At 43.6% G+C, this 25,319-nt stretch overlaps 1 protein-coding gene across 2 annotated transcripts in view; it reads right to left on the bottom strand.

Annotated features, from left to right (window-relative positions):
- Positions 1-13,019: 13,019 nt before the first annotated feature.
- The window catches only part of LOC132140877 (transmembrane protein 132E-like), a 338,156-nt gene continuing 325,856 nt past the window's right edge, over positions 13,020-25,319 (bottom strand). For both annotated transcript variants that reach the window (XM_059549926.1, XM_059549925.1), the window contains exons 7-9: positions 24,577-24,853; positions 21,386-21,580; positions 13,020-16,712 (exon numbers count right to left, since the gene is read on the bottom strand). In XM_059549926.1, coding sequence (XP_059405909.1) covers positions 15,642-16,712; positions 21,386-21,580; positions 24,577-24,853 — 1,543 coding nt within the window. In that variant the 3' untranslated portion in view covers positions 13,020-15,641. The remainder of the gene's footprint in view (positions 16,713-21,385; positions 21,581-24,576; positions 24,854-25,319) is intronic.

The raw sequence follows: 25,319 nt of genomic DNA, 5'->3' as shown, positions 1-25,319 counted from the left end.
GAGGAACATCCTTGACTGTGTTATCAGGAGTAAAGCTGTGTTGTTTCACTAGATGTCCACCATCGACCTGCATGGAAATATCTCACTGGACTTGAACATTGTTCTAGTTTTGGGAATTGGAGTGGTACTGCGGTGTCTGCTGAACTTTGCACGATTAATGAGAGTGATATTGCGGTGATTGCACGTGTGGGGCGAAGTACAGTGTTTGCAGCGAGGGAAAGAGTGCAGTGACAACGTGTCGATGGACGGAGGATCCAAGCATCTAAGTTGAACGCAACCACAGTCTAAAGTGTTGTCTTCTATGCTGAGCCACCACAGCTGAATGACCATTGTGAGTACTCTCTCTTGAAGCTACACTGAACGTTCTGAAGGTCTCCTCTCTTTATGCTGTTGCATTGACATCTATATGCTGAGTCACCACAGTCTAAAGCGCTGTCTTCTATGCTGAGCCACCACAGCTGAATGCCCATTGTAAGTACTCTCTCTTGAAGTTACATTGAATGTTCTGAAGGTCTCCCCCTCTATGCTGTTGCATTGACATCTATATGCTGAGTTACCACAGTCTAAAGCGCTGTATTCTATGCTGAGCCACCACAGCTGAATGCCCATTGTGAGTACTCTCTCTTGAAGTTACACTGAACGTTCTGAATGTCTCCTCTCTTTATGCTGTTGCATTGATGCCTATATGCTGAGTCACCACAGTCTAAAGCGCTGTCTTCTATGCTGAGCTACCGTAGCTGAATGCCCATTGTGAGTACTCTCTCTTGGAGCTACACTGAACGTTCTGAATGTCTCCTCTCTTTATGCTGTTGCATTGATGCCTATATGCAGAGTCCCCACAGTCTAAAGCGCTGTCTTCTATGCTGAGCTACCGTAGCTGAATGCCCATTGTGAGTACTCTCTCTTGAAGCTACACTGAACGTTCTGAATGTCTCCTCTCTTTATGCTGTTGCATTGATGCCTATATGCGGAGTCCCCACAGTCTAAAGCGCTGTCTTCTATGTTGTGTCACCACAGCTGAACACCCATTGTGAGTACTCTCTCTTGAAGTTACACTGAACGTTCTGAATGTCTCCTCTTTTTATGCTGTTGCATTGATGCCTATATGCGGAGTCCCCACAGTCTAAAGCGCTGTCTTCTATGCTGAGTCACCACAGATGAACGCCCATTGTGAGTTCTCTCTCTTGAAGTTACACTGAACGTTCTGAATGTCTCCTCTCTTTATGCTGTTGCATTGATGCCTATATGCTGAGCCATCACAGCTGAACGCCCATTCTGAGTACGCTCTCTTGAAGTTATACCGAACAGCCCGAGTCCAGAGCCCGAGGCCGTTTCGGTGGTGCATTGATCCTAAAACACAAAAGCCGAAGAATAGATGATACAGCTACTTACCCACATTGACGCTGTCCCGAGCCTCCTGTAGTGCCGTTTCTGCCCAAGCCGATGATCCTTCCCGGCCGCGGTCTAGACTGACCCTGTGGAACAGATGCTTAACGTTAGCGCATTCACTCTCGTCCAACTGCTGCTGTGGAATTAGTGCTGCCACTTTCCTGTCCTTCCCTTGTCGGTTCCGGCCCATCTTAGGAAGAATTCCCGCCTCCTGTAGTGGTGCCTAGCCCGTCTAGCCGAATCCGGATCCTGGGAAGTAGAAATCAACGGTAAATAGTACCTTCATCGAGTCCTCTGCGCCCACCCCTTCGTAAAAGACAGAACGGCCACAAGGAGTGAGCATCTGCGCCACTGTACTTGAGAGCTTTTACCCCAGTGCCATACTCGCCCACCAACGGACCTGGCCTTGGTGTCCAGATACCTACCAGCCGTCCACATTCAGAGCAGTCTCCAGTTTTAGAATTATTTAGATAATAAAGTCTTTTAAATTCTTACAAGGGGTTAACGGGGAGGTCGGTCGGCACGGTGCCACGGCTCCCCCGACCTGTGACATCTGGCGTAGTCGGCAGGGTAGCCCTTCAGAGTTGAGCACCCGTAGCTAGGAGATGGCGGATGAAGAGGGACTGGCCGCTAGACCCCAAGTTATGCCCGTTTTCATGGGAGCACCGTGGGCACAGCGATTCGGAGGGCCTGGCTCGGAATTGAACTTATACGAGTGGAAGACTCGGACCGAATACTTGGCCGGGTTACAAGGGCTGAGTGAACCACAGAAACTGCAGTTTGTACTGGGGTCCCTCGAGGGGGAAGCCAAGAGAGAGGTCCAGGCCGCACCCAGAGCTGTCAGAGCCACTGCCAAGACAGTTTACGACTTTCTTACTGAACTAAATGGGGACACCACTCCAGTCGCTGCCCTCCGGGCCCAGTTCTTCAATTTCTGACAAGGCCCCCGACAGAACCTCCGTGCTTATTCCTTGCGTCTCCGAGAGCAGTATACCCGCCTGAAGGAACGAGCGGATCATGGCTTGGGAGAAGAGGATACCTTATTACGAGATCAATTCCTATTGGGGCTATGGGACGGACCGATCCGTCAGAGCTTACGGTTGCAACTTCGCCAGGACCCCACATTGACTTTCGAAGCCCTTCGCCGCGAGGCTCTGGCCCAAGAAGCTGATCACGCCGAGACTCCTGATCCGCCCGCTTGCATGGCCGCGAGCGGGACCTGTCCCCCTACTGCTCCGACTGTGGACGATTGGAAGCAGGAGCTGCGAGCAGAGCTCATGAAAGACGTTAAGGAACAAATAGCTGAACTCTCTAAGACCTTGATCGGTGAGCTCCAACGAGGCCGGCCTAGTGGGGTGCCTTTGCTGCGGGAGCGGTCTTACTCCGAGGGAAGTCGGGAGATGGGACGCCGACCGGGAAGACCGGGCCCAGCTCGGTTCCAGTGGGATGATCAAGGACGGCCGATTTGTAATCACTGTGGAGAGGCGGGACACATGAGTCGCCAGTGTGGTTCACGGCATGGGTCGCAAGGGGGTTTTTAAGGTTACCGGCCACTGTGGGTCAAGTGGTCGGGACCCCCACAATCGACCCCCCTTCCTTGCCTGTTCCTAGAGACCAGTTAGTTAGACACTGTCTGACGGTCGAAATCCAAGTCAACGGCACCAAACTTCAGTGTCTGGTCGACACCGGTTCACAGGTCACCTTGTTCGCAGAAAGCTTGTCTCGAGAACTCTTCCATGAATGTCGCAGCCCGGGGACCGAAGCACCCTGGCTCACCCTTAGAGGGGCGAATGGACTTGACATCCCATATATCGGGTACGTAGTGGCGGACTTCCAGATCAGAGGGGTTGGAGTACAACAGAAGGGCATTGTCATCGTCCGGGATCATTGTCTGGGAGCCCACCGAGCCCTTCTGGGCATGAATGTGATATCGGAGTATTGGGAGGAGTTGTTACGGAGTCGGCCCGCTCTGAGGCCCCCATTAAAAGAAGCAAGGAAGTGGGAAGGTATAATCGCAGATTGTCAACGGATTTATAGTGCTCGAGCACAGTGGGATTGGGAGGAAACTGGACGAGTGGCCTGCAGGTATGCCCTTTCCGTTACGGCTAGGAGTGAGGCTTTCGTCTGGGCTCGTCTGCCAGTCCGGTCAAGTAGGCCGGATGGCTGGGTTCTTGTGGAACCACACGGGGCGTGCCGGGCCGTCGAGGTCGCCCGAGGGCTCGCCGCCGTTTGCCGAGGCAGAGTAATTGTCAAAGTCAGGAACACTAGTCCTTATCCCGTCAGTCTCTACCGACATCAACAACTGGCTCGAGTAACGGCAGTGGAGCCTCAACAGGTACGGGAAAGCCGAGACGTATGCTTCAGCTGAGTGGATGCAGCAGTTGTGGAGGTGGCTATTGCACCTGAGGGCCAGAGAACGGGTCTGTGCGACACCGAAGTGCCTGACCATCTGACCAGCGAAGCTCTACAGGGAGAGGGGCTGGAGGAGGAACAACAGCGTCAGCTCCAAGCTTTGAACAAATGGCGGCATATATTCTCCACCCATGAAGAGGACTACGGATGCACGGGCATTGTGAGGCACCAGATCCCTACGGGGGACGCTGCACCCAGCCGGGAGCGCTATCGACCGGTCCCACCAACCCTTTATTCCGAGGTTCGTACCCTGTTACAGGGGATGCTGGAGAGAGGCATTGTTCGCGAAAGCAGTAGCCCTTGGGCAGCCCTGATTGTCCTGGTCCAAAAGAAGAGCGGAGCGTGGAGATTCTGTGTAGATTACAGGAAACTTAATAGTGTGGCCAAGAAGGACGCCTTCCCCCTGCCCCGGATCGAAGACTCATTGACTAGTTTAACTAAAGCTGCCTGGTACTCCACGTTGGATCTTGCCAGTGGGTACTGGCAGGTCCAGGTAGAGGAGGGGGACCGGGAGAAGACCGCGTTTACGACCCCCTTTGGTCTCTTCGAGTGGGAACGGATGCCGTTCGGCCTTTGCAACGCCCCCACCACCTTCCAGAGGCTGATGCAGCGGTGTCTGGGAGGTATACCTGGACGATGTAATCGTCTTCTCCCCAGACTTTGCTAGCCATCTACTCCACCTGGAGCAAGTGTTCCAGGCTATAGAAAAGTACGGGCTGAAGCTGTGGCCGGACAAGTGCCAACTGTTTAGGAGGGAGGTCAAGTTCCTGGGCCATTGCGTTAGTGCAGCAGGAGTTTCCCCCGATCCAGAGAAAGTGAGGGCTGTACAGGAGTTGGAGCCTCCGAAGACGGTTCGACAGGTGCGGTCATTCCTGGGGTTTGTGGGCTATCATCGGCGCTTTATTAGAGACTTCTCCAAGATAGCCAAGCCATTAAATCAACTGCTGGTGGGCACGGCACGGTTGCGGGGTCGCGGCTCCCCCTCTGTGACCTGGAGCGACGCATGCGAAACAGCCTTCCGAAGTCTCCAACAACAACTGCGACGGGCCCCAATCCTGGCTTATGCCGACTTCTCGCTCCCAATCGTCCTGTATACCGACGCGAGCAACTTGGGGTTGGGTGCCGTACTGGCGCAACGACAACAAGGCGAGGAACGAGTGATCGCCTATGTCAGTCGGAGCCTCCACCCGGCGGAACGGAATGACTCCAACTATAGCTCCTTCAAAATCGAACTACTGGCAATGAAGTGGGCCATGAGTGAATAGTTCAAGGACTATCTGTGGGGAGCTAAGGTACAGGTGGTGACAGACAATAATCCATTGGTACACTTGCATACAAAGTTGGGCACAGTCGAGCAACGTTGGGTGGCTCAGTTGGCTAACTATGACTACCAGATCCAGTATCGGCCAGGACGAGAACATGCTAACGCGGACGTACTGTCCAGGCTCCCGGTGCACCCTGGGGAGAACCAAGGCGAGGCCCCTCCGAGGGAGGACGAAGAGGAATTCCTGGTGGGAGTAGTGGAAGCCCCGGAGCAGGTAACGGCGATGTTCCCGAGAGTTGGGGCTGGGACCCTAAGCGTTGGAAGGAGCTGCAGGAGAAGGACGCTGATTTGATGGTCGTTAGGAATTGGTTGGAGAAGGGCTCCCTATTGTGGGATTGCGCGAGACAGACAGAGACGGTGAGGTTGCTTGGTGGGCAATGGGAGAGGCTCTGTTTAAAGGAGGGGGTGATCTGCCGGGCGCTCCAGGATCCTGTCACCCGTGAGCCGGTGTACCAGGTGGTAGTACCGGCGGGGCAGGTACAGCCGTTACTCCACGCCTACCATACCCAGATGGGCCATCAAGGCCAGGATAGGACCTTGTCGTTATTGAGGAGACATTTCTTCTGGGCTAGGATGGGAGCGACTGTGGGTGAGTTTGTCCGGGATTGTCCCCGCTGTCTGCTGTTTAAGGCCCGAAAGGAAGTGAAAGCCCCCCTTGTCCCAGTACGACCACGGGCACCGGTACATATGGTGGGGGTAGACTTCTTGACGTTGAGCCGGCCGGCTGACCCATTTCAGAACATCTTGGTGGTCACAGACTTATTCACTAAGTATTCTTGGGCCATTCCCACTCCGGACCAGACGGATACTACTACAGCTGCAGCCCTCTGGAGAGCCGTGTTCCAACCCTTCGGATGCCCAGAGGTCCTCCTGTCGGACCAGGGCCCAAACTTTGAGTCACGGGTGATTGCTGAATTGTGCCAACTTTACGGGTGCCGTAAGACCCATACTACCCCGTACCACCCCCAGGGGAATGGGGGGTGCGAGAGATTCAATCAGACCCTATTGAGTTTGCTGGGGACCTTAGAGGCGGACCAGCAGAGCGCATGGGCAGAATGCCTCCCTTCCCTATTACAAGCGTATAACAATAGCATCCACAGCACCACAGGCTTCGCCCCCGCTTTCCTGATGTTCGGGAGACACGTAAGGTTGCCCGTTGACCTCCTTTGGGGAACCGTACCGGCAACGGGTACCCCGAGTACTACCGAGTGGGTGAGTCGGCATCACCAACAGCTACACGCCGGCTACGAGAGAGTCACCGAATACCTAAGCAGGGCCGCAGCTAAGAGTAAGAGACTGTACAATCGTACTGCTAAAGAGGCCCCATTGTTGCCGGGAGAGCGAGTAGTAGTGAGGGATAATCGACGTCAAGGAAAAGGGAAGTTGAGTGATCGGTGGGAGACTACGCCTTACGTGGTGGACCGGCAAAAAGATCCAAATCAGCCGGTATACGTCCTCCGCCCAGAGGGGAGGCCGGGCCCCGAAAGAGTGTTACACCGTAACTTGCTTCGGCCCTGTCCCAACTATCCGGGACCCGCAAGGACGGTCCCGACTCCCCTGGGATGCCTGAACCCCTAAGAATAGGCTGTGGGGTGATTCCTGAGGAACCAGAACCCGTAGCGGACCGTGGACCTTTACCACCCCCGCCATCACCACCCCGACGCTCACAGGGTGACAATCGGGGACAACCACCGGCGAGGTATGGTGAATGGGCGCTGGTCCGGGGTTCTAGGGACTAGAACCCATTGGTAGGGGGGGGATGTCACGGGGTGACTAAAAGCCGGAACTTTTCTTTTTGCCCCCCCCTCCGGACGTCTTTCTGGAAACCCCGAGTTCGATTCCGGTGGCTAGTGCGCATGAGCCTGAGACAGCTCACATTAATTATGAGAGATTGGCCGCACCTGTGGGAGGAGAACAAAGACGCGAGTGATATGCGAGAGAGACAGATAAAAGCAGCGTTCTACAGGAGTGTGTGTGTTTTAAGCTGTGACGTTGATAATTTGTGGCGCGAGTTTCTTGGGAAAAATCAGCAAGTGCAGTGTTGGGAAGACGTGCTTAGTCCATCTGGCCAGCTTCTTCCAGCGAATCCGTGCATGTGGTGATGAATTACCGGCAGTGGAGTTGAGGAGGGAAGGATTATACAACGGAGATACCACTTGAAAGATAAGTGTTCTACTTTGTGTAGTGAGAAAAACAAGGGAGACCGTAGAGGAACATCCTTGACTGTGTTATCAGGAGTAAAGCTGTGTTTCACTAGATGTCCGCCATCGACCTGCATGGAAATATCTCGCTGGACTTGAACATTGTTCTAGTTTTGGGAATTGGAGTGGTACTGCGGTGTCTGGTGAACTTTGCACAATTAATGAGAGTGATATTGCGGTGATTGCACGTGTGGGGCGAAGTACAGTGTTTGCAGCGAGGGAAAGAGTGCAGTGACAACGTGTCGATGGACGGAGGATCCAAGCATCTAAGTTGAACGCAACCACAGTCTAAAGCGTTGTCTTCTATGCTGAGCCACCACAGCTGAATGACCATTGTGAGTACTCTCTCATGAAGCTACACTGAACGTTCTGAATGTCTCCTCTCTCTATGCTGTTGCATTGACATCTATATGCTGAGTCACCACAGTCTAAAGCGCTGTTTTCTATGCTGAGCCACCACAGCTGAATGCCCATTGTGAGTACTCTCTCATGAAGTTACATTGAATGTTCTGAAGGTCTCCTCTCTTTATGCTGTTGCATTGACATCTATATGCCGAGTCACCACAGTCTAAAGCGCTGTCTTCTATGCTGAGCCACCACAGCTGAACGCCCATTCTGAACGCCCATTTCTAAAGCGCTGTCTTCTATGCTTAGCCACCACAGCTGAACGCCCATTGTGAGTACTCTCTCTTGAAGTTACATTGAACGTTCTGAAGGTCTCCTCTCTTTATGCTGTTGCATTGACATCTATATGCTGAGTCACCACAGTCTAAAGCGCTGTCTTCTATGCTGAGCCACCACAGCTGAACGCCCATTCTGAACGCCCATTTCTAAAGCGCTGTCTTCTATGCTGAGCCACCACAGCTGAACGCCCATTGTGAGTACTCTCTCTTGAAGTTACATTGAACGTTCTGAAGGTCTCCCCCTTTATGCTGTTGCATTGACATCTATATGCTGAGTCACCACAGTCTAAAGCGCTGTCTTCTATGCTGAGCCACCACAGCTGAATGCCCATTGTGAGTACTCTCTTGAAGTTACACTGAACGTTCTGAATGTCTCCTCTCTTTATGCTGTTGCATTGATGCCTATATGCTGAGTCACCACAGTCTAAAGCGCTGTCTTCTATGCGGAGCTACCATAGCTGAATGCCCATTGTGAGTACTCTCTCTTGAAGCTACACTGAACGTTCTGAATGTCTCCTCTCTTTATGCTGTTGCATTAATGCCTATATGCGGAGTCCCCACAGTCTAAAGCGCTGTCTTCTATGCTGAGCCACCACAGCTGAATGCCCATTGTGAGTACTCTCTCTTGAAGTTACACTGAACGTTCTGAATGTCTCCTCTCTTTATGCTGTTGCATTGATGCCTATATGCTGAGCCATCACAGCTGAACGCCCATTGTGAGTACGCTCTCTTGAAGTTATACCAAACAGCCCCAGTCCAGAGCCCGAGGCCGTTTCGGTGGTGCATTGATCCTGAAACACAAAAGCCGAAGAATAGATGATACAGCTACTTACCCACATTGACGCTGTCCCGAGCCTACTGTAGTGCCATTTCTGCCCAAGCCGATGATCCTTCCCGGCCGCGGTCCAGGCTGACCCTGTGGAACAGATGCTTAACGTTAGCGCATTCACTCTCGTCCAACTGCTGCTGTGGAATTAGTGCTGCCACTTTCCTGTCCTTCCCTTGTCGGTTCCAGCCCGTCTTCGGAAGAATTCCCGCCTCCTGTAGTGGTGCCTAGCCCGTCTAGCCGAATCCGTATCCTGGGAAGTAGAAATCAACGGTAAATAGTACCTTCATCGAGTCCTCTGCGCCCACCCCTTCGTAAAAGACAGAACGGCCACAAGGAGTGAGGATCTGCGCCACTGTACTTGAGAGCTTTTCCCCCAGTGCCATACTCGCCCACCAACGGACCTGGCCTTGGTGTCCAGATACCTACCAGCCATCCACATTCAGAGCAGTCTCCAGTTTTAGAATTATTTAGATAATAAAGTCTTTTAAATTGTTACTCTGTTGTCTTTCGTCTCTGGGCTGTGGGGTAGCTCCTCGGAAGGGCACTGCCAAGGGGTTAACGGGGAGGTCGGTCGGCACGGTGCCACGGCTCCCCCGACCTGTGACACATTGCGTTATTTTTGCGTTACTTTTGCATTAATTTTTAAATACGAGCAGGGCTTGATTGTTTTTAATTTGAGAAGTTCTATTTATAGCAAATGTAAAAGCCCTTTTACAACAAAAAGTGTAATGAATAAACCTCAGGCTGAACGAAAATTAAATTTGCATTTGTATAGTAGAACACAGGAGAAGAACACTCTTCAGCAATTAAAAAAATGCAAAAACAATGAACTACAATTGTTAGTTTATCTTAAGTCATTTTTGCTTATTGGTATGGTTGACCTGGATTATTAAAGGCCAGCGGCAAGGACATTAGTTAATAAAATGGGATTAAATACATTTGTGTTATTTAACATTTAATTATTGCAGGTTAGCATCATATTCTGAGTCATATAAATATTATATTAATTTCGATGAATACTAAATTAGTTTCATTAATGCAGGTTCACATTTAGTCTAGAACTACATCATGTTCACACAGCACACACTAGGCCTCTGTACTTCTGATTTCTCCCAATATGGGGACATGACTCATGTCAGTCAATAAATGGGAAAACAAAGTAACTGACGTTACTTTTTTGAAAAAGTAACTCAGATATTTTCTTTATAAATTAAAAAGTAATGCGTTACTTTACTAGTTACTTGAAAAAAGTAATCTACGGACTATGGAAGTCAATGGGGACCAGCAACTTTTTAATTACCAATCTTCTTTAAAATATCTTCTTTTGTGTTTAGCAGAAGAAAGGAAATCATACAGGTTTGGAACAACTTGAGGGAGAGTAAATTGCCGTGTTTCCACCGCAGGAACTTTACCCAGGAACTAGGGACTTTGGCCTGGTACTCGGTGTGTTTCCACCACAGGAACCAGGAACTAAATAAAGTTCCAGATAAAAAAATGCTCCTCAGAAAGTCCCTGCTGGTGAGGTGGTACTTTTTCAAAGTTCTGGAACTTTCGGGGGTGGGACTTGGGCGCTAATCATCCTGATTGGTTGAGTTCACGCAGCATTGGCTGGGTTCAACCACCATTTATTTGGATCAATTTCAAAATATTACTGTTATTGTGTCATGAAATGTAATTTTAAAAGTATTTCAGGGGAAAATGTAGTTGTTTAAAACTCAAATCTGTGGTTTAATTTATAAAGACAGTGCCTATTAAAAATTGTGTTTCGTAGATCTCGGAGATGTGAGCTCCACGCGATCAGCGAGAGCTCAGTGATCATGTATCCACCGAGAGCAGCCTCACCTCGGCTAGACCTTCTGATCTGTGCCGCTGGCTCTGATGTCTCTTTGGTTAAACATAACATATAATTCGTTTTGGGTAAATCTAACAGGTTATCTTTGGTCTGTATTCAATTTATCTATATGTAAAAATGAGAATTAAAAAGGCAAATTTATACAATATTTAGTTTCATTGTAATGGCTGCATATATACACATTTCCCTGAACTAAGCACATTTCTGCAGCTGTTATTATGTTTAAATGAAAACGAAAGGAGGCACTGGTATTTTATATCCCATTTCGTTTTATTGTAAATATACAGAGAGGAAAATTGCAGTAGCCATGGTCAGCTGACTGAAGTTATCAAGTACGCTGCTGTTTGCAGATTTACCGGATTTGCGTCGTCGCGGACATCACACTCCCGAGACAAATGCACAAAGTCCACACTACCGAGGATGCACGTCCAAAATCAGCGTACTTTGTATTGAGAAACACTCGCAGACCTACGTCATCAGTCTATTTGCCTAATCTTCCCGGTACTTTACATCGTGGTGGAAACGCAAAAAGCAACAGGTCTGGGGGGAAAATAGTTCCTGGGAAAAAAAGTTCCTGGTACAAATGTTCCAGGTAATTTCGGTGGAAACGCGGCAAATGATGACAGAATTTTCAATTTTGGGTGAACTATCCCTTTAAAGTTTAAATGTGTACAATAACAATGTACCCATTTGCTTATTTCCTCTTAACAATTAATTACTAATTACTAAGTGTTAAAACAGGTAATTCCGCTAGAAGCTCACCTTGTCTCACTGTCACATCCACCTCACTGTCACTGCTTTCACCTGGCCATAATTAGTTAATTTTGAAAAAAATTTGATTGCTTGTAAATAAAGTTAATTGCTGATTATTTGTCTGTTTAAAATAAATGCAGTCTATAGAATCACAGGGTACACTAACCACCAAACTAGACATTCAGTCTTTGAATTATGTTTTAAAATAAGTCTTTTTCAATCATTAAGATGTGCATTAGACTGAGAACAATCTTAATGTAAGAGCGTGGGCGAGCTAATTCGCATAACAATGCGGTAAGATAGGCACTAACCATCTGTGTTTTCGGGGTTGTTCGATTTTGACAATGGAGGGAAATATAAAGTGTTTTCATGTAAACTTTGACTCTGGGGAGAACTCCTCCAAGAGTAGATATTTATGTTAAAACAATGTCAATGCTCAATGATGCATTTGGAGCTCACCTTTCTTTTCAAAAAACTGAGTGAGCAACTGCTTGCCCTCATTTGCCTTTCTCTTTTTAATCTTCTGAGCCCCTGATTTTCCTTTCTTAAGGAAAGACATGACTCTTCCCCTGTCTTCCTAGTTCATATCACGGCTAACTCCAGCTCCTGTCTCTCATTAACTGATCCACTGCAGGTCCGCAGCAGAAGCACCAAACCATATACCAAACCAGTGTCTAACTACAAGTTTAGTTTTGCACAGGAACTTTTTATCTGTACATAAATGCTATACAAATGTTAGTGCATGTATATGTATGTATAGAAAACTGACTTCTAAGGGACCCCCCCACTGCCTCGGGCCTCGGGCCTCGGGCCCCGGGTACCCCCCCCCCCCCCCCTCCCAAGCCAACGCCCCTGGCTGTACGTTGTCATGAGGTACCAGACCGTTGTCATCCCAAGGCGTCATATACTGACCCTTTTGACATTTCGTCAACATCCTACACACATGGCACCCTCTAGCGTCAATATTAGAAGCAGATAAAAATGGGCCAGAAGGCGCCTCCTAGCGGTCTAACCCTAACCCTAACCCTAACCTTAACCCATAATCTGTGTCTCATATTGACGCTAGAGGGTGCCATATGCGTAGGATGTTGACGAAATGTCAAGAGGGTCAGTATATGACGCCTTGGGATGAGAATGCGTTAGAGGTAGCAGTACCACTGCTGTTTTATTGGAAAATCTAATAATAATAATAATAATACAACAATTAATTTCCAAAGACATCACCTTATTGAAGAAAATGAATCAGTGCACATTTAAATAAATAAATGAATAAATAAAATGTTTGTTTTTACAATTTTTTTTTAAAATGTAATGAGTGGCTTAAGCTCTGTAAAAACACTGCGCTATGAGTCTTTATTATAAAATAAAACAGCAATTTTGATAATATTTTTTGTTGTTGTTGTTGTTGTTTTCTGTTGATTACTGTTAACAAACAGCAATAGTCTTTATAAATAAATTAGCAGCTGTCTAGACAGCTCAGTAGGCTCATTAGACAGCTTTTGTTTGGACACAGCAATATAATACAAGGTACATTGTCAAAAAACACAATACACAGACAGACACACACAACACCATGTTTATGCATTGTATTTTCTTTAATACTTACATATAAGGAGGGAAATACAACAGTTATTTTTTGTTTTTTTTAGGGAGGATACAGGATATTGTAACAGTGCTCTGTACATTAAGGGTATGGCAGCACATGGCTGACAGTACCGTGCTTCAGCAGGTCAGAGAGTACAGCTCAAATCTACACCACAACACTGCATGTGTTCAAGGCAAAGACCTAGTAGCAGCTCCTCTTGAGAAAGAAAAATGAAAGCGCAGATATCGCAAATGCCGTTTCATATACATACATACATCAAATTAAAGTAGAAATCAATATGAAACCTAAAATGTCCTGATACTGATGTTACACTTAGTAAAATAATTTTAGGAAACGGAAAAGTGTATTAGCTGCTACCAGAGACTTGCTAGTAGTCATATTGAGTCTTACGTACCCCATCAGAAGACTTTAATAATACAGTGGAAATTATGTTCATTTTGATCGTCAAGGTACGGTTTAAAAGTTTACATTCAGTTCTGAGCCTCCATAAAGGTCAAGTGTGGGTCAAACTTAACCACTGACCAACACTCCAGCTATCAAAACCTAATACCTTGACATGTTATATCATTTCATCACACATCATGACTGAGGGTTTACTCATCAGAGGAGGTTACAAATCAGAGGACAAAGGTGGAGAGGTGTCAGTAACAAGTTCTCTGTAACTTATCTGGAGTGCAAAGGACCCCTTATTAAACTAGGTAGTTTAACTTTAAACTAGAGTTAAAAAAAAATGTTATAATAAAATCTATAAAACAAAGAAACAAAATATAGGTGTTCCTTCCTAGTTACAGGAAAATGACTAATAAGCTATTAAAACAAAGTAATGGGTACATCCTGCATGTCTCAAATACAGCACAGTGGAAAAACAAACAGTTAATACAGTGCGTGAATTTTGATGTCCTGAAGAAACTTGGGGGGGGGGGGGCATATCTGTAACCCTGAAACTAACCTGTGATAGGTCAGCAGCAATACAGATATTTTTTTTGTGCCTCACCACAAAAAAAAAAGGTTCTAGACCTGTTACCAGCTCACCCCTTTCAAAACTAGTAAATGTTTAACATTTCGGGCTTGATCTACTGTGCTACCTCATTTTCTTTAACAAAAGTTAAAAAGAAATAAACAAACCCCAAAACCTGTGATTTACATTGTGGCAGATGTTACATCTAGCTTTGAGATATTTCTTGGTATATTAATAACAGTAACCGTGGCGCTATATCAATATCTGGGGAGGATCTACTTCAACACAATAACCAACCCCTCCAGTGTGTTTGCATAGCATTTTATCCTTAACAGAGATCTTAACTCTATTACCGCCTGGATGGGAATTTACGGTGAGATCAGTAAAGATACAGAAAAAGAGAACGAGAAAAGAGAGCCTCACTGAAATTCAAGTATCCGGCTGCCGGGTCCCTATTTGGCATCTGCCTTCCCTATTCCTCAGGCTAACGGAGTAATCAAGAGTTAAGCTTCAGCAGTCGTTATGTACTGAACATGGTATGTACACAGGAGGGAGGGTCTGGCACATGCATGTAATGCATGGTAACATGATATGTCCTCTATTATCATTTATGATTAGATAATTCTCACAATACAAACATATACAAAAAAAAAAAAAAAAAAGAGAACGCTAATTGTGCCTCCAATTCTCCATTCATGCAGAGGAATGTTGGAGAAGATAACTCCACAATGTACAAGCTCCTGCCTTTCCCATGCCGACACGTTTTTAATTGAGATACAGACTTCTATAGAGTTGCCCCACTTTGACCCATACCAATGTGAACAAATGTGGTGTCAGCATAGAGCGAGGTTGTGACAAATGAAATCCATTTAATAAGGCATTAGACTTAACCAAGACAGTGAGAGAAGAAGAGGTGGCATCCAGATTGAGAATGAGTATGAAATACCAAAGACAGCGGAAGAACTAATTCAGCAACCAAGGCATGTGTTGAACCAAGATAATGGCAGGGGGATAAAACCATTCAACATTTCCAACACTGATAGAAAGAATCCATGGCATGTTCTCACGAACGTCTCTGACAGTGTCTGTGTCAGGTACATCAACAATGGCATGAAAATGATCCATCTTAAACACAAATCTGGGACAAAAGTAGAATCTGCACTTCAAAGGCCTCTTTGTTGGAGAAGAATCTGTTGAATTAAAAAAGAGAAGAAGAAGAAAAACAACAATGGACACAGTGCCAAGACTCCAGGCATTCCTCTGAGAAAGATCATATCCACAGTAGGGTGACCCACACATGATTGATTACTTTAGGAATCCATTTTGATATCAGTGTTCACAACTTTGTACAGTTTGATTGTACAGTCACCCTTCTGCTAAGCAGCAATCATACACACCGCTAAAGCCATTTTTGCTAGAATCCCTAAGACTCGTCTTTGGCTTCCTTGGCAGCGTCATGAATATTTTTTAGTTCGTACAAGTGTCAATGTGTAAGGGAAACAGCACTGTGCAGAAAACCCCAACAAAACTAGACACTAGGCCTTGGTTGTTTTTCTTGTGAAAAGTACCTCCTCTAGAGTGAAAATTAAGAGAGAAAAATAGAAAGGAATGTCTTTAGAAAGCACATAGCCCGGTCAGGCTATTTCCTTTATCCTGCGCATGTAGTCGTGGAGTTCCTCTGGATCCTGAAAGCCCATGTCTTGGCATACCCACTGAATGTCTTCTTCGTTGGCAATGGGGATAGAGTTGTAGGGTAAATCCTCAGTGGGAAGGGTGAAGGTGGTAAACTTGACACGTTTGCGTTTGGAGGTCGGTGAGCTGGCTTCCTCTCCGTGGTCTTTGGTGGAACCTCCGGAGCTGCCATCTCCTCGGCCGTGGACTTGGCTTTGTACGCTAGTCTGGGAGCTGCCACTACTGTGGTGGTCCCCATGACAACAAGTCTGTACCGCCTCCAAGGTGTTGCTGGGGCTCTCTACCGTCTGAGGCGAGAGATCACTCTGGGTGCGAAGGGGTTCCCCATTACCCAAGAACACCCAGTGGTGGGAATGGTCCATGTTGGCTTGGCCTTCAGGAGGGATGCGCTTATGGCGATACTTCAAAACAAACACAATGCAGTTTATAAGAAAGACCATTATGGCAAAACAAAACACCACGAGGAGAGCATACATGCCGATCTCCAGGTCGGTCATGCTGTGGGGACTGTGCACAAACTCATCCTCCTCCTCGTCTTCTTCGGTTGGTTCCTCTGGATTGCTTATTGTAGGAAAGTTGGAGTAATCAATGGGCACACTTGCAGGCTGCTCATTAGATGGCTCATACCCTCCACCACCTGCGCTGGAATCGATAGCGGGCCTTCTCGTGTTGGAAGGTATTCTAGTGTCTTTTTCAGTCACTGTATCCGCTTCCTCCTCAGAGTCCTCATCTAGTCCAAAGCGGACTTTGACCAACACAGGAGAAGAAGCAATGACACTCTTGCGTTTAGTCTTCTGGCAGGTTTCGCTGATGGTCATCTCCATGTGCACTAACTCTCCTGTGCCCTCACCTTCGGCCACGATGACTGGCCACCGCTGTTGAGGTTGTTGAGCCACTGTAACCACCTTATCGTCTGCTGTGGTGGCATTGAGGTTATAGTCTTTTGGGTCATACATACTCAGGGGGGCGGCGGTATTGTCGCTGTAGTAAACCCAGATGGACAGACTGGCCTCCTACAAACACAAAATGAAAGATTGTAAGCTAAATAATGTTCAGTTTCTTGCACAGACTGATTGTTTCACTTCATAAGACCTCAATATGTCGTCGAGAGCCAGATATATTCATTTTGTGTTCTTTGATATGCTTTTTTTATTCTGAAAAATGGGTAGCTACTAGGGGTGGGAATCTTTTGGCAACTCATGATTTTAATTTTAATCATGATTCACGATTTTTCATCAAATATTTTGTGCACTCTGGTCATCAGATTCACTGGTATTTTGACATAAAACACACCAGTCTATAGTATGGGTAATCCTGACTCAAGAAATCAGTATTTCCTATTAACTATTAACCTTCTGATAAATCAAAAATATTTGGGATGTGCACTATTGTCCTATCAGTCATCTCTTCTTACTCTATTTATGCGGTAAGCAAAATTTTATCTACTGTAATGTATTTTTTTTGTGCATTTTTTTTTATCACCAAGCATCAAGGTTTTAGTTAAAAATCTTTACTGATCTACTGAAGAGAAAAAGTCAAATTTTCAGTTTTGGGTGAACTTTACACTCGCTTTAATAAAAAAAATATGTGTAGCACTCACTGATGCAAAATAATTTTGAGTAGCCTCTAAAGTCATAGCTGGGTGGTATACTGAATGTTTCAGTACATTCAAACAAAGCAATGCTGTTTAATTTTATGGTGTTATACATTGTCAATTTGCTGCTCCAGGTGTGCTATGCCAAGTGGGGATCCTTTTAAATCAAACCCTACTTAGGAATTATTAGGGGATTCTTAATGCAACATCAGCGCTAGCATTAGTATAGCACACTGCTTCAATAAATGCTAAAATGTTGTACAACTTTTAGTAACACTTTAATTTAAGAACCCATTCTCACTATTAACCAGTTGCTTAGAAGCATATTGCTAGCTTTTTAGCTGTTAATCAGTACTTACAAATCACATATACATGCTTTATTCTGCATGACCATATTTTAGATCTTTTTATTCAAATCCTTTACCTCAACTTAACAACTACCTCGATAACTATTAATAAGCAGCAAATTAGTAGTTTGTTGAGGGAAAATTCTTAGTTAATAGTGGATGTGTTCCCTATTTTAAAGTGTTAACCACCTTTCTCTTTTCAACAAAGAGATTATCAATACTGTAAGTGTTATCATCTTTATCTCTCCTGACTTTCTCCTGACTCCAAAAACCTTCAAGTATTAATTATCCTGAGTTTACTGGTCCATACAAGACAACTGTCTTGAGCAAGCAACATGCAGCTAACATCAGAAGAGCTTTCATGCTTTGACTGTTAGAAACACTGGCGGAGGGGAAACAGAACTGGTGCGACACTTGTGTTTTATTGTCACCTCATAACAAGCTTAAGCTTGACAGTTGCCTTCCTGCTTTGCTCTCTGCTAAAGGAACAGCACAAGACCTTACACCTGTTGGCAGGCAGACAAAACGAAACCACTCTGCCAGAGTGCTTTTAGTCAGAAATGAAGTGTTGCTTTGCTTTTATATTCAGGAAGAGAAGTATTTATCTGCCTCCAGTCAGCAATGGCCTGTTGTGAGGCTGTAAAAAAAACTCTTCTGTCGCATCACTAACTTCAAGGTTGTTCTGACATTCGTGCTCAGGCTCTGTCAACGCTGCTTGTCAAGATGAAGAGAGTCTTTGATATGCATGATCTGAATAATACATTGAAAATGACGTTGTCTTCGCAGACCTTTCAAGATCACTCTAGCCACTAAATAAAATGGCATCAATCACGAATGGCCCTTGATTCTTGAAGCTTCATTCTTTGGGAGATGACACTATAACTTTTACATGGATATGCCATTCAATTTCTAACGGTTAAAAGTGTTTGAGATCTATATTGAAGGTAATTTTGGATTCACTGTATGTAACAAACTACAGAAGTAAAATGTTCAAGCATCCAAGACACTTGGAACTTTGAAACAGAATAATCGCTTACACCAGCATACAGCAAAATCAATTATTTAAGGCTGCTGGTGAGACAAAGGAAAGGGGCATCTAAAATCTAAAAGAAACAACAGGAAAATCAGTAACATGTTATGCAAGAAGGTTCAGTTTGTTAAGATTAATGCAATCATGAACAACAGTGACAAAACTTATTAATATAGGAGAATATTCATCTTTACCGATATTGTTTAAATACATTAGTTTGGATAAATTAACAATTCGATATATTATCAACATACTTGAATTAGCAGCTAATAATATAACACTTTAATTTGGGACCACTTCCCACATTAACTACTTGCTTATTTGCATGCACATTAATAGCATATCGGCTGTTTATTAGTACATATAAAACACACATTAACATCTTATTCTGTACAACCATATTTTACATCCCTTAATCTTACCCAATACCTAAACTTGGCAAAAGTTGTAGTTAAATTGTAGTGAATAGTGAGAACAGGCCCTCAAGCTAAAGTTTGACCTCATATATTTATTAAATAACAATGCAACTTTTTAAAATATAGGTTAATTTTATCTTAAATTTGACATTGTACTTTTGGAATTATTTTAACTATCATAGTTGCTTACTGGCATGCATATTACTAAAATGTTGGCTGTTTATTAATACTTATAAAGCACATTTAATGTCTTATTCTGCGTGATCATATTTAGATCCCTTAATCCTGTCCCCATACCTTAACTTAACAACTACCTTAACTAACTATTAATAAGCAGCAAATTAGGAGTTTCTTGACACAAAAGCCGTAGGTAATAGTTAGTTTATAGTAAGAATTGCTCCCTAAACTAAAGTGTCACTACACTTTTAACAAATTCTTACATCGTATCCATCCTTTTGAACAAAGAATAATAAATGCTATAGTTGTTCTTAAATGTTCACGATAACTAATGCATTAACTAACACCCTCAAATTAAACTGTAAAATGTTACCAGGGAATGTAACGCACTGCAGGCACAAATGGTCACAAAGTTAGTTATTTTGTGACTGCAGAGGTGAAGTAGGTAAGTGCACTAAAGGATTGAAATGATGGAAATGTTGCAGTGGGGGAGGAGGAGGAGGGTCATCAGTGATGTTTATAGCACAGTCTCCACAAGCACTTAGGCTGATACATTACGCTAATTAAAACCAAAGGTGGTGAAGCAGAGAGCGGGGGAGAACCGCTGGATTTTAATGCATGAATTAAAAGCAGCCACCCTCATCTGATGTTGGATGTTGGCCACAGGCTAAGTACAGAGCAAGAAAAAGGGCCCCAAGCTCTCGCACCGGGGCTCCGTGACCTGCCCAAGACATTGTATAAATTAGCACGGCAGCATACGAGGTCCTCGCTAGAAAATGTGAGCCAATGTGCTCCAATTAATGCTTTGAAAATATTATACAGCAACCGCACAAAGTTCTCCTGATGACACTCCAGAACGGCAGAGAACAGAAGTGGCGGTGGCTTCTTATTAAGCAAGATGCCTGCTCATTTGGTGTGCTGATATTAAAGGAGATTTGAATATGTCTGAATGCCAAACAAGGCTTTATTAAAGCAGTGAGGGCTGGCTGGAAGACTGAACTGAGGCTAATTTGCTGATGGTGTATAACCTTCATTGAGACTCGAATCATCAATATGAGGCTAAACTCAGCCAGACTTTAACTCTTCACGAGCAGAATGATCCTGAGCAACAAGAAGGAATTTCACATAAATGTCACTTGCGTAATTAAAGCAAGGGTCCAAAGGTTAGAACTTTTTTTCTGGACACAGCTGCAGAGGGTATGATGATGAATGACACTGTTATATTTAGACCATTATGTGAAGATACACATTTGTATGTTGTGTTCTGTAGCCTATAAATTAATTTCTTCAATATTCTAGGTTTTCAAATCAGAATATACGACTTTGTACGACCATCTTCAGTGGGTCTTCATTCATAACGATGATACAATGAAAATTCAGCTAAAATGAAAAAAGAAAACAACAACAAGAACAACCAAAAACTCAAGATAGTTTTACATGGTTTATAGGTGGTTTATTGATGGTTCTATATGGGTTTTTAGAGTTGATCAGCTGGTTCTGCTTGGTCAAGTTTATTGGATGGTAGAATTCTTTAGACCAGTGTTATTTTAGTATCAGTAGTATTGATATACTATAGTTTTTGTTCAAGCTTTTAATACAATTTTATTGATTAAATATTTATTAAATTTTTGTTTTCACTTTTATTGTAATAAAGTAATTTTGTTTTGTTGTATTTGTATTGTTTTTAAATGTCTATATAGTATTTGTTAATATAGTATTTTATTATATAGTATTTCATTTTAGTTTATGTAGTTTTAGTTATTTTAATACTTTAAAAGATAAAGTTTTTTTTGGCAACTATGAATTAAAACGTTTAAATGTATTAATGTATTATTTTTTTTTATCAAGTATTTTTTTTAATGGTTTGGTTTCATTTTAGGTAATAATAATAAACCTCCTTTGCACAATAAAACAAACCACTACAGTTAGTTCTAAAAATTATCTTGAGAACCTTAAGGAGACTCTTCAGTCTGGTTAAATAATAATTCACAACTTTAGACTGTCATAAAAAAGTTCTGATCTAAGAATATACCAGAGGATTTAACAAAATACCACCAAGAAAGCAACACGGCATGCCATTTATTGTAGAAGATATGAAAAACAATGAAGCAATCAACTATACCTGCTTAAGAGCTGAGAGAGTCTGCAGGCCAGTTGCCTTGGCAACCATGGTATGGCTGTTACCAGGGCTTGGCTGAAGATTAAGTGTCAGTCCTGAGATGGCATGAACACGTAGCTCGACTATGGACACCTTATCGTCTACCACAGAGAACTGCGTTTCACCCAGCACCGCCTCCACTGCCAATGGAGATTCAACCTGAAACCAGCAAAACATGATGATATTTTACAGTAAGAAAGACAGCCTAAATGGAATAAAGCATGGGGAGGAGTGAAGACACAAAGAGAAACATTTAGTGGATAATCCCACGTACTCAAGACACAGCCCGCTGAGTATGAAGCATGGGAAAATACACCATTTCTCCAGAGGACGGCCAGCTCTCGGCCTGCACATATATCCTCCACCTGACACTTCAAACCCATTATGTCACAGTTTCTTCACCTCCCACCACTGTTAAAGGTCACCAGTGACTTACCAAGTGAAAAGTCAAGTGAGGCGGCACGATTAGGAGGGTCAGATATTCTCATTCCTTTTTTTTCTGTGTGTCTTGGCTGAACCATGAGACCCTGGCAATCCCAAGAGCCACAAAGCACCATGTTAGATAAAACAAGCTGCAATGTAGGGATGGTTTTTACTTTTCATAATTCAGGAAGATTAACTTGAACTCGCATTTTGCAAGACAAAAACAAACCAGCCTACGTGGAGCGTTTTTTGCCTCAAGACAGACATAATCAGATGGAGAAGTACATAGAGCTTGGATGAATTTTAAAACAGACTGAACCATTGCCAGTGGCCAACTCTTCAGTCTCTCCATGACAAACAGAAGTTTAAAGAATTATAACTAGTAAAGAACACTAAAAGATGTTGACAGAAACTGAAGTTTGTTTTTCTTTGACACCATCCGCATATGTCAAAATTAATAGTTCATAATCTTTCTTTTCAATTACAGCTATTCCAAACAAAGAACAAAAATATTACCTTCATATAATTGGCTTAATCACAGCAGAGCTAGTTACACTTAACCACACAGAAGGAAGCAAAGATAATTTTTCAAGATAATTTAGCCCAATAAAGCCCATAATGACTTTTAATGGTGTTCAAAAATCTCCAAGCTCCGCAGCAAACATTTTCATCCGACCTGCTATTACTTGCCTCTTCAAAATTACCCATCTCCAGCTAAAAGCCCTCGACGCTGTTGTAGGTTTATGAGCTAGGCATGCTGTTGATTCTACTTCGCCTGTGAAGTGGCCATTCTCAGCCATCTTTTGGCATAAAAATCCCATCCAACCATTTTCCAGTTTTCTCTCACTGAAGCACATGGTGCTCTCTTGGCTAGCGATGGGCACCAGGGAGCTGAACCCAGGCTTTTCCTAATCCAGCCTAGACTTGCAACCCACATGTCCCAAATGCACATTGTTTGTGTCCCAATGCACTAATGTTTTGGAGCGGGCTGTTACAGTTCATTGGCCATCCAGTCCTATAAAATCCCATCTACTTACCTCCGGCAGAAAAGGGGATGTATACCGGGGGGGAAAGCAGATGAATGTATAATTGAACTGAACTGTTTTGTTCCTGCATTTTTTATTTCCTGCATTCAAGGCAGGCTTTAAAGATAAAGCCATTTGAAGGAGAGAGAAAAGTAATAACCGATAGAAAAAGGGGAACTAAAAACAAATTCTTTCCAGAATGGCTCGTTTGTTTGGTTTCCAGGCGGTTGCAATTAGTTTTATTATACTTGCTGATATACCAGCTTTTGATGTTTGCATTATAACCTGAGCTTCGGATGCTTGAATAGAGTGTGTTCAAAGGCTAAAAAGGGTCTGCCTATTCCCCCAAAACCTAATTACTGTTACTTGGTGGACCTGGAAAGCCAATTAAGTCAAAGGAAGTAAGTACATGGGTTCCCAGGCCCACTGCAGCTCAGTCAATGCTAAGAATGGGTCAAGAATACCTTGTGCTCTTCATAAGATCCTAAAAACAATGTGTCGTGAGAGACGTTCTAAGCATAAGGTTATGCATCTTTGTGTTTAGGTCATAGTGATGGGTGGAGGATGAACGCTGTGGCAGATGAAGATCAAATACAAACCAAATAAGCTAAAAAAAAAACCTGTTGTGAGTTATAAACAACACTATTCATACTTTTATTTATTGTAAGGATGAAAATGATGCTCTGTGCTCAGTTTCATTTATTTTCAGCTCACATTCAGTGAAAACATACCAATTCTACATTGGCCATTAATTATTAATGACCTTTGCAGTTTCCCCTAGTTTAATTACCAAACTTTTTCTTTTATGCTCAAATTTGTTTCTGTAGAAAAATAGACACTCTCTGAAGCCAAACAACAGACAACACTTTTGGAGAGGTGTGATCAAGCTGTCACGAACAATCAAAACTCCCTCTGTTTGGACACAATGAACTGATTGTTTGCTGATTCAATGGAGAGAAAACTTTCAAGAATGATTCCCCCAATTAAACGCCATTGAAGTTTTATACCACACAGATAATTCTCTTTCCAAACACCCCAGCTTCTGAATAGCCTACTGGGACTAAATATGCATATGAAAAGCTTTCTAAAGAGGCATTAAAGGATAAAGACAGGCAGCGGAGCTGACTTGATAAATTCAAAGAATTTATGATTTTATGTGTAAACTAAATTTATTTAAATTAGGAATCTGTCTATTTAAAAACAATTTGCTGAGAGCTGAGAGCAATTGTTGTCACAAAATAAAAGAGAAAGGATGAGATGAGCAGAAATGATCAAATCCATTTAAAGTTCCAGCAAACATCAAAACAGAAAAGTCAAATGAATAATAAAAAAATACTAAATAAATAAATAAAAATAAGTCCCCATGCCAGTGTACAAAGCATAACACCAGAAAAATTTATACAAGTAAAGTTTGAACTTGAATATACAGTATGAGACTATAATTGTCCCTGTACAGTATGAGACTATAATTGTCCCTAAGACACTTTGTATTATGTTTTGGCAGGTATAAAACCATAAGAAAGGACCAGTGTCCAGTAATATTAGATGAAGAGAATGTAATATAGTAAAATGTTATTGTAGGTTATATAGTTGCATTGTTGTATGGTATTGAAAGCTCACCAAAACACATTTTTCATCCATAAACCTACCCCCCACATTAATTCATCAATCTTGTATCTATACTAACTGTTCTTATTTATATTCTACCTTCAGAGTGGATGATCCAAGCTCATTGGCCACGAGTACCGTCCTGTCCACCAGCTCAGCCACCCTGGCATCCACCACCTTCAGATGGTCTTGCACCAGTTCTGTCACATCCACTTGCCAGTCAGGACCCAGCATAGTGATCATCTGGTTTGTGCCTTCACTAGAGGTTGTGTGGAACTGGGTCAGAACCTTAACCTGGGCTCTCTGGTACTGCAGTGTACATCCTCTGCTCACTTTACGGTCATCATCATCATCATCATCACTGTCTCTGGCCGTTCTGAGAAGATGAGTGAGAGGTCATTATGAGTTTCAATAGATAAAGAAATTTGTGCTCAATTAAATTCCATTGATACGAATCATAATGTGGAAGAACAGGCACACCGGCTAAGTGTCCTAAATGTGCTAAGAATATTGGTCTTCCACTGCTATTAAGTTAACATTCAAGTTTAGTGAACTTTAAATGACAACTAATATAGTGAAATGAGGCTAGACTAACAGATGATCTGAACATTTGCCTTTCAGTAAAAACACAGAAATAATCATATGTGGAACCACTTCTTTTTTGTGTGTAAACGTATAATAGTGAATTCAAAGTTCTGTTTAGTAGGTGATGTGCACGTGTAAAAAAAATACTGTTCTGTAGTACACTTTAACATAAATTTGTAAATGATTAGATAGCTGAAAAGAAAAGATGTTTCAGAGGTGGAGCAAGTTATTCCATTTTAATTAAAGATTATAAGGAA

Source organism: Carassius carassius, chromosome 5 (genome assembly GCF_963082965.1).
Source record: "Carassius carassius chromosome 5, fCarCar2.1, whole genome shotgun sequence".
Taxonomy (NCBI): Eukaryota; Metazoa; Chordata; class Actinopteri; order Cypriniformes; family Cyprinidae; genus Carassius; species Carassius carassius.
The sequence above is the reverse complement of the archived record's forward strand: the minus strand, read 5'-3'. Positions and strand labels throughout refer to the sequence as shown.